We start from the raw sequence: 14,612 nt of genomic DNA, 5'->3' as shown, positions 1-14,612 counted from the left end.
CCAAGATCAAAGGCTATCATGAAGAGGCAGAGCTACTAAAATCAGATACAATACTTTATTCCTAACAATGAATTTTGCACATTTAGCTTTGAATACATTTTAAAAAATCACAGCTGTAAAGCATTTCTTACTCAGACACTTGCAATCCGTCTTCTGTGGGGGCTCTTGGGAACACAGAGACGCAGCAAGGGGTCACGTCTTCACGATTTCTGAGGAATAGAAAACTGTTATTGCATAACATAAGCACAGTGATCTGATTTGGATGCAACCCACATCTATGGTAATAGCCATAAAAGTTTAACCCTATCCAAGAGTTGTGGACATGATGATATTTATTTTCACAGGACACCTGAGGACAACCATGAAGGTCTTATCAAGTCCCAGTGGTCAACACCCAACCTCACCAGCCCCTATCTCTATCTCTCACTCACTCAGCTTGGTGGGTTCACCTCTGGGCCAGCTCACTGTAAATCAATCCCAGATGTGATTCTGGAGGCAGATGGCGTAGCGTACGACGCAGACAACACCCAACAAACGTCAAACAGACCCCCCCCCACCCCACCCGCTTTGTCTCAAAAAATCCCTCCTTACATTTCGTCACCAGCTCTGTGAACAGCTACATTACCCCTGCAAAATGACACATTACTTATCACCATTATTAATAGTTAGATGGGTAAGTGGCACTATATATACAGTGGAAGCTATAAATGAAATGTAACACCAGTAATAAAAACTTCTATGAGTTGGTATTATCTTATCACTTTTAGTAATGCACTATAAGATTTTTTTTTCTCAAAAACTTCAGTGAAGAACATTTTAAGTACAGCTGAAATAGAAAACACATGCTTTAGGCCTTAATTCCTCTGTCTAGGTCACGTATCAACAGCCCAACAGTGTTTCATTATAAAATCCTTCCATTTGAGAGCATGTGCTTAAGAGGATTTCGCAGAATCTCACCGGAGTCAACCTGACATAAAGTGCATCTCTACCACTCCTACACGTATTAGATAAAAGTTCACCTAATCTTTCTCCAGGCTGACCTTTATGCACATTTAAACGTTAACAATGTTGTCCGGGTATACATAAACTTGGATTACTGGAGCTTTTCCAAAAAGGAAAAAAAAAACCTGACGTGGTTTCTTGTAAACTGGTGCTGGCGTCCCAATTATCTGTCCATGTGGAGATAGCATAGAGGCCGGGGTGGTGAATCTTAAGTTGCGGAGTGTGTGGAGGCAGTTTTGCCAGACTAATTTTTCAAAAATAGATGAGTAAGCGAGGAAGTCATGTCATGATTGTTTTTGTTTTGCTGCGTGGTTACTTTGCCAGGGTGGTGCTCACCATTGCACATCTCTGAGTAAATGAAACGATTTCCGCGTGATCAGGCAGAAGTCAAGCAGCAGCGTCAGGGTGAGGGGGCTGCTCGACTGACTAACGTCATGTCAGACCCAGTGAGAAAGCCATCTGTGTTATGTCATGATTGCTGAGGCACTCCACCCTCTTCTCTGTTTCCCCATTTCCCCGTGTCTTTCTTTTTCCCTTCCAGACTCCCCCCACCCACGGCTTGTCTTGCCTTTGCTGTATTGCTGTGTGTTTTTGGTTTAGTGTTACAGACACGGTTATTGTGTCAGCTGTTTATGTATTGCATTGCACATCTCTAAACAAATGTGGCTTAAGACTGAAAAGGCTGACTAGCTCCACCTTGGTTTGCAGTTTTTCCAAACTCCTGCACCTAACCCTGTGTTCTTGTGTCCCCTATGCCACCACCCCCACATTTTGTTTTGCTTTTAGTGCTTGACCACCTTTAGGTTTTTCACTATCAGCTCTCTGTCTTCACTTGACTTTCTTATTTAATTTACAAGCCTCTTGAGCACCACCTGGAAACCACATGTGAATGGTTAACAGCCTTTCATTAAGCTGAGGAGTGCTTCAGTTACAAGCTCCAGCTAAAGTGTGAATTACCTCAAACAGACCATTGTTAACACCTAAATTACAGCACTAAAGCCAAAGTAAGACACTGTATTTCTGTTGGTAGGCAAAAAAAATATTGAAATGTTGTGAATTTCAATCCTGCATTCTTATTAAAAATAGAAGGTCCATCCTATAATAAATCTTCAACATTAACATACAGGACATTTTTCTGCTGTCTTTCACTCTCTCACACACACACAAACACACACAACATACAGGACATTAACCACCAACTACTGAGAACTTTAACAAGGTAAAGTCTTCCGCACGGTTGAGCTTTCAGGGGAAAAACTCTGTTTGCTCTGATTGCTTGCTGTAATATGACATGTTTGCGTTGATGTGGTAATAATAGCTTTGGAAATTGAAATTTGACAATTGTGTGGAACTGTCAACAGTATCATTAGTGCAATAAAACCAGTCTCTGTGACTACGGGACAAGACTAAATCAGTGTGTGCACAGTAGATGACCGGATAGAGGAGTAGTTGACCGGAGACAACAATAACCTCCCTCTGGGTCCTCACAGGCTTTTATGCCTGTGTGCTCAAATTCATTATCTCATTATTTCCCACACTTCTTCTTTTATTGATTATGCTAATATAACTGATTACTACTACAGTGTACATGCAGAATTTGTGCATCTCTTCTTAACTTTTAATGCAAAGTAGTCTGAGTAACATCATAGTGAAATTTGAGAGTCAAACTGAGGAGGAAACTTACAACTCATGTTGAAGTTGTTGCTCCACCTTGTGGTGAAAAGTTGTAGGTAAAATATTTGTGCCAAGTTGTTGCACCACAGTTTATATCTTTATATCACTACAGTAATGACTGTAAATGGTGCAATAGCAAAGGAAATGATGAACAGGTTATAGTGGGTTTATGCATTTCACAATAGATAAATGGGTCATTCCAGAACTGGAGGACAATTTACGCTTCACAAATGCTAAAAAAAAATCAAGTTTTTTTCAATGTAAATTTCAGTTTTATTTAAATAAACCACCAACAATGAGATGCTTGGCCCATTTAAACTATTTTAATTTTATATTCTTACATTTTTTTTAATGTAAATGTCTGTTCTTATGTATCAGGGTTGACTGGATGCATTACTTTTTTTGTAGATTGACAAAAATACTTTTAAATATATATTTGTAATGTTTAATAGGGTAACATGGCTGAAAATCAGCTCCAACATTAGCATTTTGTAGAAAAACAAACTTATTGTGGAACATAATGGACTGTGAAAGCCAAGGATGAATGCAGTTATACAGCACAACTAAATGTAGGAAACTTTAAATGCATCTTCTTTCAGTAGCATAGTAACAGGTTTGCACTGGTTAGATATACTCTGTCTGAAAAGATTATAGAAAATATAAAGACAAGGACTCATCTTTGGTCTATCCATGAATTAGCACAAGGTTTAACAATTATAAGAGACTTGTAGCAACAACACAAACAAATAAAAAAAACCCAAACATATTTTAAGTGTTATATTTGAAATGGTTAATGAAGAAACTGGGACAACTACTAGATAAAACTACTACTCTAACTCTGCAAAATTGGTGAGACAACCATACATACACTCATGCCTGTATTATTTTCAAATTCTTGAGTGGAATTCTGGCACGGAATGAGATGCATCTGGCTTGGAACCTCTGAATCACTTCCTGCTTGATCAGAACAGAGCACTGAATATGAAATACCGGGAATAGACCCCCCCCCCCTTTTTCTTTTTTAAAGAAACAACCAAAAAGGAATTTAGTTTCATAATGACATTTATTTACAGATGAAAGTGGGAGAGCTCCCTTGTGCATTTTATTAGCCGAATTCATCGGTTTTTCCCAAACAAAACAGCAGGAAATTTCAGGCACACACACACACACACACACACACACACACACACACACACACACACACACACACACACACACACACACACACACACACACACACACACACACACACACACACACACACACACACACACACACACACACACACACACACACACACACACACACACACACACAAAAAAAGTTGAAAAGTTGACAATGGCCACTTCAGTCCTACATTTAAAAAAAAAAAAAATAAAGTGGCAAACCCAACAAACTGCACTACCTACAATTTAGAAACCTTGATTTAAAGCAGAACATAAAAAAGAAATAACTTCAGGTCAGCAGGCACATGGTCACAGATGAAAGAAAGAAAGAAAAAAAAAAAAGAAGCTGAAATTTGATGCCAAAAGCAAACCCATTGCAGACTTAGGCACAATATCAGTCATATACCATGATACTCTGCATGCTGATGGAGAAAAGCACTACATAACTTTAAACCAATAATCTTATTTAAAGACAGGAACCTGAGATATAAACTGAAATACCTTGCCACTTTAGCATGATCAGCAGTCTTAAAAATGAACAACTTCTGCAAAAAATCTGGCAAGATATTTCAACGTTTATCTCAAGCCATTGCTGACAATGGAACGAGGACATCTAGGCGATGCATACCAACGCACCCATTACGTGACAAAGCAATAGGAAGCAGTACCAATGTTAGGGTTACAAATGAAGTTAATCCATTTGTTTTATTTTTTGGACTAACAAGATAGAACGAGAGGAGGGGGCATAGACAGCAGACAGCGACTGATCTGAATGTGTGAGCTAGGGAGGAGTAGCAGTGCAGTCTGCTGCTAGTTAGCTAATACTGTAGGTACTATGGGTCCTCATTCCCCCCCAGCTTGAGTGAAATTGCATGGAGGCAGAGGGAACAGAGGTAGACAGGGAGGCAAATGTGGAACCAGAGGACAGACAAAAAAAAACAAAACACAAACAAACATTGAGAATGTGGAATCGGAGGAGCAGCTACATAGCTGGTCTTCAGAAGCCCGATGGTGTCAAAACATTCATGTCCCGAGGTTTAAGTTTATGCGGCCGTGAGTTTTGCCGCTTGGCTTCAATGTCTGAGATTTCAATCTTGGGTGGCATAAATTTTGTAGGGTCATCCACCTTGAGGTTGACCTGGGTGTTGGTGCCATCCATGGTTGAGGATTTCTGCAGACCAAAATAGGATTGCAGAGACAAACCTGCAGGAGAGAGGTGTGGTAGATGATGTCATTAATTACTTCAGTGCTGCACAGAGCAACACACAGCATCACTGGCATACTGTGTGAAATTTCCCTGAAATATTCCACCTACATGCCGTTACAGCTTCTAAAAGAAAACTTTTAAATCGCACCTTATTCTGCACTGTAAAGCCTGAACCATGACATAATTGGCAGAGAATTCTTCTTTAAAAACAAAACACACAAAAAATTGAATGTTTATTGAACTGTTTGACAAATTCAAGGTCTCAAAAAGGTCTCATCTTTTACAGGGTTAAAATATGCATGTTACAGTGAAAACAAGCTATGTTCTCACACGTGATTAGCATCACATTTTCTGTTTTTGTTTCTGTGATGTGAGGCCTGTCGTTGTAAACAGTTCTGCTCCAGGCTGTGGTTTCAACATGGCTCTGGTATGACTAGAAGGGTGACTGGAAATTCATCAAGTAGTTTCAAAAGCTATCAATTTACAAACTTTTTTTCCCCCCAAAATAAATGGGAGGGTCAATGCAGTTTGTTTTGGTGTGAGGTTGAGTGATATGACAATTCATCCTATTCACAGAGTATCAGCATAAAAATGCTAAAAGACGGTGAAGATACAGAAACAGGTGTGGGCACAAATCTTTTACCTGTGCTGGTTTCAGAGCCAGGATCAGTGGGGGACTTCTGTACCACAGATCGGATTCCGAAGAAACTCCACCTATCTCCTCCTCCTCCTTCATTTCCTCCCATGTCTGTGCTTGGGTTGGGACTGTGGGTCTCAGGTGCAGCAAGGAAAGGTGCAGGATTCAGATGAAACCAGTTCCTGTATTCCCATTACCCAAGAACAACATGAACATACAGTCATTTTGGAAACTGTACAAATGTATAAATATAAGGGGGTTTCTTTGCTGAATCACAACTGGCTTTACAACAGCACAGTTCCTACCTGCGATGAACACCCGGTGAAGAGTAGGGACTAACACAGGGGGTGACGTTGGGGGTAACAGAAGGGGTGCCACTTGGGGTGGATGTTGCTGATGTTATAAGCCTGTCCTCCTTAAAGTTTCCACTTGGCATTCTCAACTTCTGCACAGCACGAAAAACAAAAACAGTTAAAAAAAAAAAATAGTCACAAGCTCCCATCTGCTCCACTGTCAGTGTAAATTTAATAGACAGTTTTAATCTTCCCACGTGTGTCTGGCCAGCACAAAAGCACAACAGTGGTGTTTTGTTTCCCCCGTGACCCTGTTTGTAAGTTTGTTGTTTTATGATCTTTTGTTGATGTGTCAGTGAAACAACTAATTTTATTTACAGAGCAAACATCCCTGAATATGCCATGCAAAAGGTCAACACTGTTTTACTTGGCTTGCAGATCGAAAAATAGTACGTCACAGGTCCTCAGAGCCTATTGCCATTGACTACGTTATGCAGGTGGGAACGCAGATAGGTTAGAAACAAAGTGTGCAAAAATTACTCATCTTAAATTATTATTAAACAGCAGTAAACACATTAAGAACCACAGAACTGTTATGCACCAAATTATGTTTTCATTACATAACTTAGACTTTTTCACAAAATTGATTAAAATCCCTGAAACACGTACGAAAAAACAACAAATCCATGTTAATGTAATCGTCTATCATCAGTCCTCTTCAATCTTAGCACAGAGTAAGCAAAAGCTAGTTTTTGACTAAAGGAAAAAAAACCCAAAACAAATCCAAGTTCCAATATACTTGCCATCAGACTGAAATTGAGTTCATGACTAATCTCTTGAAAAACATTTTCAGTGCCCAGTTTCCAATCGGTATGGGCATAATCCCAATCATATGGCAAATACCCTTCCAAGCTCATATCTCCATTGTGCATGAGGTCCTGCTTTCTGCTCTGGGTAGTGTCCATTTTGCAAGTGAAGAGCGCAAAGCAACGTTGTGGCCTTTTATCCACATTACTTGGGTCAGTAACCTAGTTCGTCACTACATGAACCCGGCTGGCCCTCAGCCAGAACAATCAACATGAGGCTATAACAACAGCCTGGCACATGCAACCAATTCTGTATAGCTTATAAAGTGTCAGAAAGCTGGGAAAAAAAAAAAAAAAAAGGGAGAAAAAAAAAAAGAAGAGTAAAGACATACAAAAACCACAAATACACTAACACAGCAATAAATAAATATACATATATCGCATGGAAAACCTCTGGTAGTCGATTTGTTCCTCGTGCGTATATATAAAACAAAAGACAAACACATTTATTACATTTACGTTCTTAAAACATTTTTCAAATAACACCACCTAAAGTGGAATCTGTGTGAAATCTGGTTTCAATATAGATACAAGTGTTTTAAAAAATTAATGCCAGCACCAGTTTGTGCCTCATTTCTTAGCGTTAGGCCTCATGATAGTGAGTAAAGATAGTGAAATGATGATAGTGAGGGGCAGACAGAGTAATTATCTAAGTTATATATTTACATCACGCTCACTAAGCAAGTGCGAAAGGGCTTCCCAGCCCCTAAAGTCACCCTTTCTGGTTATTTTATTTACCTGAAGCTTCCACTCACTGTAAGCAACACGGCCTTTAAATGTCTGCTGGTTGCTAGTTAGCCAGTGCTAACCAAGGCCAACAACCACACAATGGTTAACCACTTTAACCCATCAAACCACGCAATACACAAACCACCATCTCCTCCTCTGTACTGCGAGATTCACGGTAGTTGATATATGCCGATAATTTCTTTTTTATTGTTCCGAATAAATACGTTTGTCTGAATGCTAGCTTCGCTAACGGCCTACAACACCTTCGACCTGACTGTCGTCAACTAAAGCAGCGCCTTCTTGACTAACCTTTTTATGATAACTTTTCGTTGACGCCTCGGTCCGACAGTTTCTTTCACTTTGTCCATAATTTCCAGTTTAACTGACGATTATTTTTCACGAAAACGACGACGATACAGTCTGTGCAGCAAAGTAGGCCTTTTCTGGTTTTAGTAGGAGCTCTGTGATTGGTCCTCTCAGGGAACAGGAAAAAGGAGGGGGTTTGGTTTGTGCAAGGGCGTTGCTTGGCAACAATACTGCAAGAACTACAGCCTATGGGGCCAGGGCACAGCTCATTACGTAATTTGTTTACCAAGATGTTTTTCCATGTTAACAATATGTTGTTATGTAATTAGAAGTGCACATATCAATTTTCTTTAAGTAAAAGTTTACTTAGCTTACCTTACTAAGTGATCTTTAAACTTAAGTGATCTTCAGTAACTTTGTGAGTTCAATAAGAATTAGGTCAGTAGATAGCAGTAAATTTGAGGACCTGTAGGTGTGTTGCTAGTTGTGGTGGGGGATATATATTGTCCTCTTCTGTGACTTTCTAAAAACTTATTGCTCATGCATGTATGAAAACTAAAAGAAAACCCAGGATTAACGCTGTAGTTACCCAAATAAGATGAAATCCTGCCTTGTAGCACAGGCCTCAAATATCTATATATCTGACCCAGTCCATCAACTTGATTAGATAAGTGTCAGATTTATTATGGTTTTTTTTTAATGTTTGCTTTGTAATAATAATAATAACCTTCTGACAAATGACATTTAGGTGTGCATTTTCTTTTGAGTTCATCGTTACTTGCGGTCAGTTATTAAAACTGTTAATACTCACCAGCAGTGTGACATCACCTCGTCGGTGAAAGTGGGTCTCTTCAGCAGAAAGGCCCTTGTGAGGATAATAACCAGACTCTGTTAGTCCAGCCTGGTGCTCAAACTCCTCAAGGCTCTCGTGGGATTCCTCTGAGAGATTATGGGAACATTGCAGACAACTAGTCAGTGTGTTTAAGGTGCTGTACTCCACTATAGCTCCACTAACACTCTTAAGATTGTTTAAGTGGGAGCCAAGTCGTTCTGGACATCATAATTCATGTAGTGGACAGTGTTCTTATTAAGTATCTCTATATTTTTAAATAAAGTTGTTTAGTGAAGTTGCTTTCGTGGACTTACTGATCATTAGCGAGCTCATTAAAGTGGTGGCTTTGGCTTTCACCACAGGCCCAGGAGACTTGGCTGATGCTGCTCCCTCAACGCTCAGTAACTTCCCACCACTCTTCCCTTCCTAGTCACACAAATCCTAAGTGTTAGGCTGTGCTTACAAGCTAGTTACATAATAGAAAAGGGAGTAAATCAAAAGTGCATGCACCTAACATTCAAGAAGCATTTACACGCAACTAATACAAGGATCATTTTGTTCTGGTAACCAATTCAAAACGATGTGGGTTAGAAAATAAGGGTAAATGGGGGAGCACCTCAGTTTTCCTGAACCTGTGCTGTGGGATGACAGGTTCTTTCCACATGATGTTGACAGTCAAGTCAGAAGGTGGGGAATGCATTGGGGCATCCATGTTCTCATCATAGCTGATATTGTGTCGCTGTATTCCAATTGGAGATGATAATGCACCCATGAGGCAGGACGGCATGCCGGACTCAAGTACTGAAATGAAGGAAAAGGACACGTTACTGTGTAAATAAACAAACAAATAAACAAGAGAAACAACTTCTCTTATCAGTAAAAGATAATCACTTGTCTCTCAGTTCAACTGTACCATATCTCAAATCTTGTTTACCTGGAATGTCTCCCCGTCCTGAGGCCATTGTGTTCTGAGCAGCTGACCGCAGGAGACGGTGGGGTCTGACAGCGTGGCCGCTCACCTGACACTAAGCTTGATGCTGGACTCAGATCTGACCACTTCATCACATGACACCAGACACGGAAGGTTATTAGGCTCACAGAAACGAATGTAAAACACTGCTCACTACTGTCATTTCTTTTACCTGGGGAAGAAGTTAGGCCTACACATGTACTCTATGCATATGTTTAACAACATGATTATGGGTAAGTGAAAAAAATAAACACAACAGACATTAATTATTGTGCACAGTGCAAGGAGTCCTGACCTGCCTTAAATAGAAATACAGAGTCTAGTTACAGCAGCGCCATTAATATCAGTCGCACATAAATTCCTGCTGATAGCAGAGGAGCACAGCAGAGGTGGCCAAATTTACCCAAATATCGATAGTATTAGTACTGGTATCAGATTAATACTAGCATAACAAGAGTGACACTTTTTTTCTATCATTTAAGTTCAGTATTCAGCCCTATGAATAATTTAAAAAGATTTTTAATACATTTCTAACACATCTAAGCATCAGAAGCTGACCCAAAAAGTGTTTAGAGACAGGAATATTTACATTTCAGGTCTAAAAAATTTTTTTGGAAAATATATGAAAAGGTGAAAGGTATGCTTTTATTTTGCTAAATCATTATTTTGGAAAGTAAAAAAGCACAGTGAGTATTTAGTGAATGTTAAAATGTGTTTGGAATTCGCAGAATAATGATGATCCCTTTCATAAATCATGACACAGCTACAACATATTCGGCATCGGTATATTGACACTTTATTTAGTGTATTTTCTTGGTATCAGATTGATATCACAATCTGTAGTATCGCACAACACTACAACACAACCGAGCTCTGGATTAAACAAGGAAATGACACTTTTGCATTTCCGTCTGACAGCGGATCCACAGTTAGTTAGTTCCCTATTCAGTCGAATAAAATCACACTCAGTCTTGTTTAGCTCCCAATCGCCGTGATCTGAGCTCACTTTCCAGCTGAATGCGCTCTTAAATGAACTCAGAATGTGACATGTTTCTCATACATATTGCAGCAGAATCCAGATTTTATAGACATGGGTCGGTGGTGTTTAGTAGTCCGGTCTACTTTCCAGACAGCTGACATCGTGCTGTTCACGTCGGCACTCATGGAAGCCAGATACAGTGACTTGCAAAAAAAAAAAAAGAAAAAGAAAAAAAGAACCCCCCTCAAAGAAAATAAGTCACACGTGGAGATGTTTGACTCGTGTCGGTGTGGGATTTTTTTTTAACGCAAACTACTTGTGATAAATGAGGAATAACACATTACTCACGCTGCAGTGTTTTCCGAGAAAAATACATGCATGCAAAAAACAGAGAAGCTCATTTAAACCACTTTAAAACGATGTCTTTTAGAATAGGCTATACATTTAGTCTGTATATACACACAGATCTACATTTTAGGCTGTCCAGAATTTGCACGATCTCTTCATCGTATATTTTAAACTTAAAACTCACCCGTGAAGATTTCTGCCACTGTCCCTCTGAAATTACTCCACAGCTGCAGTGATTTCTTTGCCACTGTCGCGCAGATTTGGGATAACGAACAAAAGGATATTGTTTGTTTGTTCGCCGGCTAGTTTATCCATGACTTTTGGACATGCAAACAGAGTCCATATGCCCACGTCACGGTGAACGTACCTCCTTGGCAGCAGCCTAAGCCGCGGAGGGATCCGCTGAAACTTGACTCAGTATGTTTTGGTGTGGTGCAATAGATCAAGATCGTTACTGTGTATATTTTATCACCTCATAACAATCCTGAATGTTATACTTCAAAGCTGAGGCGGGATGGCGACAAGGCAGGTTTGCTGGTAGACGTGAATCTGCAGTGAATGCCTAATTCTCATTCATTCTTATCATTTAAAACTTTAGATCTTTTTTAATTTTTAAACTTTAGTGTATTACATAAGAGGAGTTGCAGTAATGGTGAAGTTTCAAGGGTCATCTGCAAAGATTAGACTTGATCAGCGTGATCAGCACTGTGGGCCTGGGAAGAGCCTGGCCTTTTATTTAAAAGGAACTGCACTTAAGGCTTGGTTTCAAAGCTAAGGGTAGACTGAGGTCTAGTCGTGGTAAAAGGATTGGGTAACATATAGATGGCTAAGGTCACCCTTGGGTTCAGGGAATGCACATGCAAATTAGGTGGGTGAGGGTGTGGTGGATAGCAGCCTATAGGACTCTGCAAAGCTCAGCCACCCCTGTCAGTGAGGACACTGCTGACTGCTTACTGGACCCTGTAATCCTGGTCTGTTTGCAGCTTCAGTGTCATGTGTACTATTTGATGCCAGACTTTATCTTCTTAATTTGTGCTTGGCAGTCTGCTTGAAAGTGTGCAACCACTTCATGTGCACAAACCCACAAATATCCCAGAGGTGAAGCTGTTCTGAATGGAGGGTTGGGTTACAAGTCTTCTGAGTCAGCATCGTGGACTGTTCAGCATTTACAAGAAACATTTCGTAACAGTTATTGCAACAGAAATGGATCATCACAGCTGACACTGAAAGCATGCACACACACACAAATGCACACACACACACACACACACACACAAAAGCTCTCACGGTTTTGAAAAGTCAGCGTGAAAGTTGATGTACTGTCTACTTGTGGTTTCTTGAGGAGAGAAATTGATACTATATTTTACATTTTTCATATGTAATATTCTAATTGGACAAGCTGTTGTGATTGCAGGAAAGGGAATCAAGTGCAGGAATCTGAAAGAGGAAGAAATAAGTTCTCAAAGACAGTAAGACAGGACTATTTATTTATTTATTTATTTATTTTTAATTTTTTTTGTCTGTCCCATTTGGTTCTTAAGCCGTCAGAATTGTTGTCTGAAGACCAACAAGGATACCAAATGGATTTATTTTGCCAAATGGATCATAGACAGGACTATTTATACACACATGTCAGGAGATTGAAAACAGGAGGATAAACAGACACAAGGTAATCACACAGTTGAAGACAATGGCAATGAGCTAGGACGTGAAGTAAAATTAAACATGAAACACAGAAGACAAATTATTACAAAACTAAAGTGGGACATGAATAACAACAACTGCAGCAGGGAAATGCTTACACATGAATAAACTTAACATGGGAGGAGGACAAAGTGGAATACAGAGAGTAAAATCCTGAAGGGACTAATTAAATATATAAGTAAAAAGTATAAATAAAGTATAACTAGAGCAGGACTAAAGAATAAATGAAAATCATCTCAGGGGTCAAATTAATGAAATTCAGAATTAGAGGGAACATTCATGCTCCAAGAGGGAAACCATCCTTTGGTGTCATACCTTCATATTTCTAGAATATCATTTTTTTCAGCAACTGAAACCTGCTTAAAATCAACTGTCTTGTTTGTTTGTTTGATTTTGTCTTCTTTAGCCTCTACCTCTTGTTATGTATAGCAGGACTGTGTGTGACTGGCTGTGCTGTGCTGTTTGCATGTGCTAAATGTTGCTGCTGTGTTTCATTATGTTAAAGGACTAATTCAAGTGGAAAATTCTTGAATATTTTCCATTTCCCTGAGACATATTTTAGTAATGCTGATTATTTTGCACTGATGTGCAATTTCAAGCAATATTCTTTAAAAATACTACAAATGATATGAAGGTCTGATGAGTTTGTCGTCAAAATTATATTGGCAGCTGTGGAGGGTTCCACTGGGGAGGAAGTGGTCTTCTGCTTTTTATCCCTAAATTGACAAAAAAACAAACAAACAGTGCACTCATTAGAAAAAAAATGTCATTTATTACTTTATTTTTATAAACTGAAGCGATTCACTAAAAATCTAACATTATTATTTAGATAATCAGTGTACTGGATGTAAAACTTGGATAAGTGTGGTGAAGTCTACTCACATGATGTTAGTCACGAGTCTTTTCACGGCCTTCAGCTCGGGGTTCAAGCAATAGCGGAGACCACTGTTCAAGGTAACGCTGTTGAAATGGAAAATAGAGGTAAGTTCAATAGAAATGGAAAAGCTAAGAATACACTGACACATATAAACAAGCTCTTTAAATACACTGATCCTACAAGTATTTTTCAAAGATCATTATCTACCTTAAAAAGGCATTTTTAGTTAGGATGCATCTAATTTGCACTGTCATGCAATTTCTTGTGTAATCGTTTATTTGAGCTTAGTGAATCTTCATGTTGAATTTATCAAAAGTAATAATGAAAAATAATCAATAAAAAAAACTTACACAATCTCCACTTTGTTGCAGAATTTGGTTGCTGGGTAGATCTGTACGTCCTTTATTTCAGACTTCATGCCGAGACGATTCCTGACACGGTGACACAGACACTGTTGTCCTGCTTGTTTGACTAGAAAAGAAGGCAATGAAAAAGAAATTAATATCCAACGTGCAGAAATTCAAGTTTGGGTAATTTCAATCAAAAATCTAAATCATGTAAAAGGATAAAGAAATAAAGAAACTTACGTTGGGCCTGGGAGATGCAGACCATGACAGCCAGGAGCAGAAACACTTTGATGAGGGTGGACATTGTTGTTTTCAAGATGACACCGGTGCTGAAAACGTGCAGCAAAGATAATAATGCAGCCAGAGAAAGACTAGCAACAATTAAAGACTGATTGTTGACAGGAGTGCTGTGAGGATTCGACTCAGAGTGGGCTCTTAAATACTTTTACTTTGGCTGCATACGTAATCTTTCCTGTGACAAAGGGAAATTTGTGGAAAGTGAAACTCAAAAATGTCACAAAATAGAAAAAAAACAACCCCCCACCCCACCCCCACCCCCACTCCTTCTCAGCTCTGTGGCTGTTGGTACAACATTTTGACATTTTGTGGTAATATGATACATTACAAGAGAACATTAAACCTTTTTGCATAACAGTTAAAAGACGAACTTCTATT

General features: G+C 39.2%; 2 protein-coding genes across 3 annotated transcripts; both read right to left on the bottom strand.

The window, feature by feature from the left end:
- Positions 1 to 4,224: 4,224 nt before the first annotated feature.
- On the bottom strand, positions 4,225 to 11,365 carry kiaa1191 (KIAA1191 ortholog). The gene is made up of 8 exons (XM_005467782.4): positions 11,194 to 11,365; positions 9,647 to 9,768; positions 9,329 to 9,513; positions 9,027 to 9,138; positions 8,692 to 8,819; positions 5,992 to 6,131; positions 5,693 to 5,868; positions 4,225 to 5,045 (listed from the first exon to the last, which is right to left on the bottom strand). Exons 2-8 carry the CDS (start codon positions 9,672 to 9,674, stop codon positions 4,840 to 4,842), a joined length of 975 nt encoding a protein of 324 aa, XP_005467839.1. The 5' UTR covers positions 9,675 to 9,768; positions 11,194 to 11,365; the 3' UTR covers positions 4,225 to 4,839.
- Positions 11,366 to 12,484: 1,119 nt separating this feature from the next.
- On the bottom strand, positions 12,485 to 14,441 carry LOC109194378 (C-X-C motif chemokine 10). 2 transcript variants are annotated; one of them, XM_025896985.1, is made up of 4 exons: positions 14,178 to 14,441; positions 13,941 to 14,049; positions 13,596 to 13,673; positions 12,485 to 13,429 (listed from the first exon to the last, which is right to left on the bottom strand). In XM_025896985.1, the coding sequence occupies exons 1-4, from the start codon at positions 14,239 to 14,241 to the stop codon at positions 13,285 to 13,287; spliced, it is 396 nt and encodes a 131-aa protein (XP_025752770.1). In that variant the 5' UTR covers positions 14,242 to 14,441; the 3' UTR covers positions 12,485 to 13,284. The 2 variants fall into 2 exon arrangements, with proteins under 2 accessions (XP_025752770.1, XP_019222559.1); XM_019367014.2 differs by having other exon boundaries at positions 13,941 to 14,061; positions 14,178 to 14,438.
- Between the last annotated feature and the right edge of the window lie 171 nt (positions 14,442 to 14,612).

Source organism: Oreochromis niloticus, linkage group LG2 (assembly GCF_001858045.2).
Source record: "Oreochromis niloticus isolate F11D_XX linkage group LG2, O_niloticus_UMD_NMBU, whole genome shotgun sequence".
Taxonomy (NCBI): domain Eukaryota; kingdom Metazoa; phylum Chordata; class Actinopteri; order Cichliformes; family Cichlidae; genus Oreochromis; species Oreochromis niloticus.
Note: the sequence above shows the minus strand (reverse complement) of the source record. Positions and strands in the feature narration are given on the sequence as shown.